At 59.2% G+C, this 3,573-nt stretch overlaps 1 protein-coding gene across 1 annotated transcript in view; it reads right to left on the reverse strand.

Moving 5' to 3' along the window:
* Nucleotides 1–1,099: 1,099 nt before the first annotated feature.
* Nucleotides 1,100–3,573, reverse strand: part of LOC131208612 (neuropeptide SIFamide receptor-like) — a 76,820-nt gene continuing 74,346 nt past the window's right edge. The window contains exons 4-8 of the mRNA XM_058201412.1: nucleotides 3,210–3,492; nucleotides 2,754–3,088; nucleotides 2,409–2,677; nucleotides 1,960–2,343; nucleotides 1,100–1,338 (exon numbers count right to left, since the gene is read on the reverse strand). Of these exons, the coding sequence (XP_058057395.1) occupies nucleotides 1,100–1,338; nucleotides 1,960–2,343; nucleotides 2,409–2,677; nucleotides 2,754–3,088; nucleotides 3,210–3,492 (1,510 nt within the window). The remainder of the gene's footprint in view (nucleotides 1,339–1,959; nucleotides 2,344–2,408; nucleotides 2,678–2,753; nucleotides 3,089–3,209; nucleotides 3,493–3,573) is intronic.

Here is a 3,573-nt window from a genome sequence, read left to right on the forward strand (position 1 = left end):
CTATAGTGGCACCTGCTGCCTGCCGTGCACACCAACACCTGGAACTCCGGAGTCTATAAATTTCCTATTCCCTTTGTTTTGTGTTTTGCGGTCCGTTCTGAATCGCGAACGCGATCGATCCGCAGAAAGAGCTTCTTCACACATAAAAACAGCCATATTCTTTTCAATTAATTTGTTTGTGCTTCGTTTTATTGCCTCTTCAAATGGTTTCCGTTTTGTATATAGATATAATATATGTTTTTGATATATGTATATGCACTGACTATGTTTAGTTGTTATTTGGGTTATTTGGCCTTGTTTGCCATTGTTGTTCCATGTTTGCTTCTTTCTCTTCGCTTCGCGGCCAGCTTACCGACATGCTAAGCTACCTACTGCTCCGTTCAACCGATCTGCAAAATAGTGGTACTTTACTTCGTTTGTTGTTTCTCTTTTCGCTCATTCTTGGCAGGTGGTCGTCGGCCTACCGCGAAAATGCCCAACGGTACCCCGTGGGAGTTACCTTCCTTTTTTTTTATTTTGTTAAAGTTTTCTTCCTCCGTTTGGTTACCCTATCGCCGCGGGTGCACAGCAAAACACACCGATTAGGTTTTCAACAATTAACGAACCTAAACAGGAGAGTAAGAGACAAATGGATGGAGAGAGAGAGAGACACACACAGACGGGGGTCGGGGGGAAGGGGGGGGAGGGGATGAATGTCGATTCGAGGTCGTGTGTGCGTGGTTTTGGGGTGGGGTGGGCGAATGCGAACCCATTCTTGCTACCCCTTCCCTAGGCGTGGCCTGCTCTCGATCGCGGGGATCTTTGGCAGCGCACCCTGCCAGAGCCTTAAGGAGGCTCTGGCTAAAAGGGCCTGCTGGGACTGCTACGGCTGCACGCACGAACAAATGCGAACAATGGAGGGAGCACCACGCAGTCGCAGGCGCTAAAACGAAAGACTCCGGCGAACGGGTCAGCGACGAACCCGTGCACGCCGGGGCACAATTACGGGGATTGATGTTTTAAGGACACTTCGAATGATGTGTGAGTGTGTGTGTGTGTTTATGTGTACCGAAGAAAGGAACGGGGGGAACCAGCGCACCGGGGGGTGGTGTGCACCGGTCTAGCCGTCGAAGAAGCCGATGTTTTTGCGCACCGGCGACGCGGAACTGCACTGCGAGTCGGTCTTCTTGAGGATGGAGGAAATGTACGGGCCCTCGCCGTTGCCGGCCCGGTGGATGGTGGTCACCGAGTCCTGCTTGGTGAGGCTACCGCCCCGCTTCTGGTCGGCGAACGATATGACCGAGTGCTGCTTGACGAGCTGGTGCCGCTTGAACGGGGCCGGGGTCGCACTTTCGTACACTACAATTAGCAAGAACAACAGCGGATGCCGCTGATTAGTGGCGCACAACAACTCCCGCCGGCGGTGCTCCGGGTGCTCCGGGTCCTCGGGCCGCTGCTGCTGCTGCTGCTGCTGGAGGGGCCACCACCGTGGCCGGTGGTGCGCCGGCGATGACCCGAACGGGAACCACCACCGCCGATGGCGTCGCGTCGTCGTCGCCGCCGCCGTCGCTGTCGTCGCCGCCGCCGTCGCTTTTGCCGCCGGGACACTCGGGACCGGACAAGCATCACAGACACTACGATAGGCAATACGACTACTACTACTACTGCATGCGCCGGACTGCGTGGTGTGAGCGCCTGTGGATGAGTGACACGCGTGGAGGCGGGTCCCGGGCGGCCCCGAGGGCCCTGAGCAGGATGGCGTGGGGGGATGAGGCGTGCAGGGTGAGACGTGCAATCGTGCAATGTGACAGGCCGCCGGGGGCGGATGCGGGGCCGTCGGTGCGGAGGTGACAGGGGACAGCGTGCATACATCGGAGGAGGTGACAACAACGAGCGAGGCCGGGGCCAGGGCGCGCGCCGGGGGCGGAAGCGCGCCGAGCCGCAGCCGGATGGCCGACGGCGCTCCGACGCGCGGCTTACCTGATTTCGGCTCGTTGAACGAGAAGATCGAGTCCTGCTTGACCAGCTTGTGGCGCTTGTGCTCGATGATCGACAGGACACTGTCCTGGGACGACAGGGACGCCGAGAACTTCTTGCTGCCCGGTGTACCGGTGCCACCGACGCCACCACCACCACCACCACCGGTGCCACCGCCGACACTGTGCTCGATGTAGGAGATCTGGGTGTCCTGTTTGCACAGGATGCCCCGGCGCAGCGGTGGATCGATGTAGGAGATCTGCGAGTCCTGGCGCGAGATCGACCCGGACGCGGACCCCTGCTTCGACAGCATGTCCCGCGAGCCGTTGCTGTCCTGCTTCAGCAGCATCTGGCGCGAGTTGTCACTGTCCTGGCGGTACAGGATAGCTGCGGAAGTGGAGGAAGAAGTTAGTGTGGGCTGGCCGCTGCCCGTGAGCGTCCCGAGACCCTACCGGACCGCGACGCCACGCTGTCCTGCTTCAGGAGCAGCGATTGGCGCGAGATGCTGCTGTCCTGCTTGAGCAGCATGTGCCGTGAGAGGTCACTGTTCTGCTTCGAGATGGCGTGGTGCCTGCGGCCGCCCTTCTCCTCGTAGATGTACGACACCACGTCCGCCGACTTGACCGAGGGGCTGCCGCCCGCCCGCCGCTGGCTGTTGTGGTAGTGCGATGACTTGCGCGTGCTGGTCGACGAGGAGGCGATCGCCACGGTCTCGTAGTACCTGTCGCAGTGCAAGAGACAAACAAACGTTCAGTTACCGATTAGCGATCAAGGACTCCCGCTCCCGCGAAACTCACCGAAGTCGGCCACAGCACTTGCGCGACCGAATGATGGCGGCGAAGCCCTTCCGGTACTTCTTGTTGAAGAACGCGTACAGGATCGGGTTGATGCAGGAGTTGGACGCCCCGAGCCACTGGGCGATCGGTGTCGCGATCTGCAGCAGCTCCTCCTCGCTGCTCTCGAGCGCACCGCCCAGCTTGATGCGGGCGAAGATAACGTACAGAGGTAACCAGGAGAGGACAAACAGTATAACAACGACAACAAGCATTTTAACAACTTTGATTTTGGACTTCTGCTGCATCCGGTCCATCTGGGCGTCCTTTGAGTCGCCCGGTATCGAGCGGCGCCAAACCTGCCACCCGGGGGGGGGAGTGGGATCGAGATCGAGAGAGAGAGAGAGAGAGAGAGAGACAGAGGTCAGCTTCCCAGTCACCAGGTCAGTCAGGTCACACACGGCGTGGCCCGCGGCCTACCTTGATCCAGATCAGGATGTAACAGATGGTGATAAGCGTCATGGGCAGCAGGTAACAGGCAACAAGGTTCGCCAGCAGAAAGTACAGCGCCCCGTCCGTGCCGGGGGGCCACACCTCGACGCACAGTTTGATGTCCGGCGCCTCCGGGATGATCGGGACGAGCTCGAAGAACAGGGCCCACGGGACGGTCGAGCCGAGCGCAATGATCCAGATGCACACGATCATGAACCGGGCCCGGCGTTTCGTGATCTGCAGCTTCAGTGGCCACCAGATGGCGAGAAACCTGGCCGGCAAGGAGGGCGAGATGTGACAGATGGTTAGTGGTGCTGTACATACTTCCGTAACGGATCTATAGCGCGCCTTC

This window comes from Anopheles bellator, chromosome 2 (assembly GCF_943735745.2).
Source record: "Anopheles bellator chromosome 2, idAnoBellAS_SP24_06.2, whole genome shotgun sequence".
Taxonomy (NCBI): Eukaryota; Metazoa; Arthropoda; class Insecta; order Diptera; family Culicidae; genus Anopheles; species Anopheles bellator.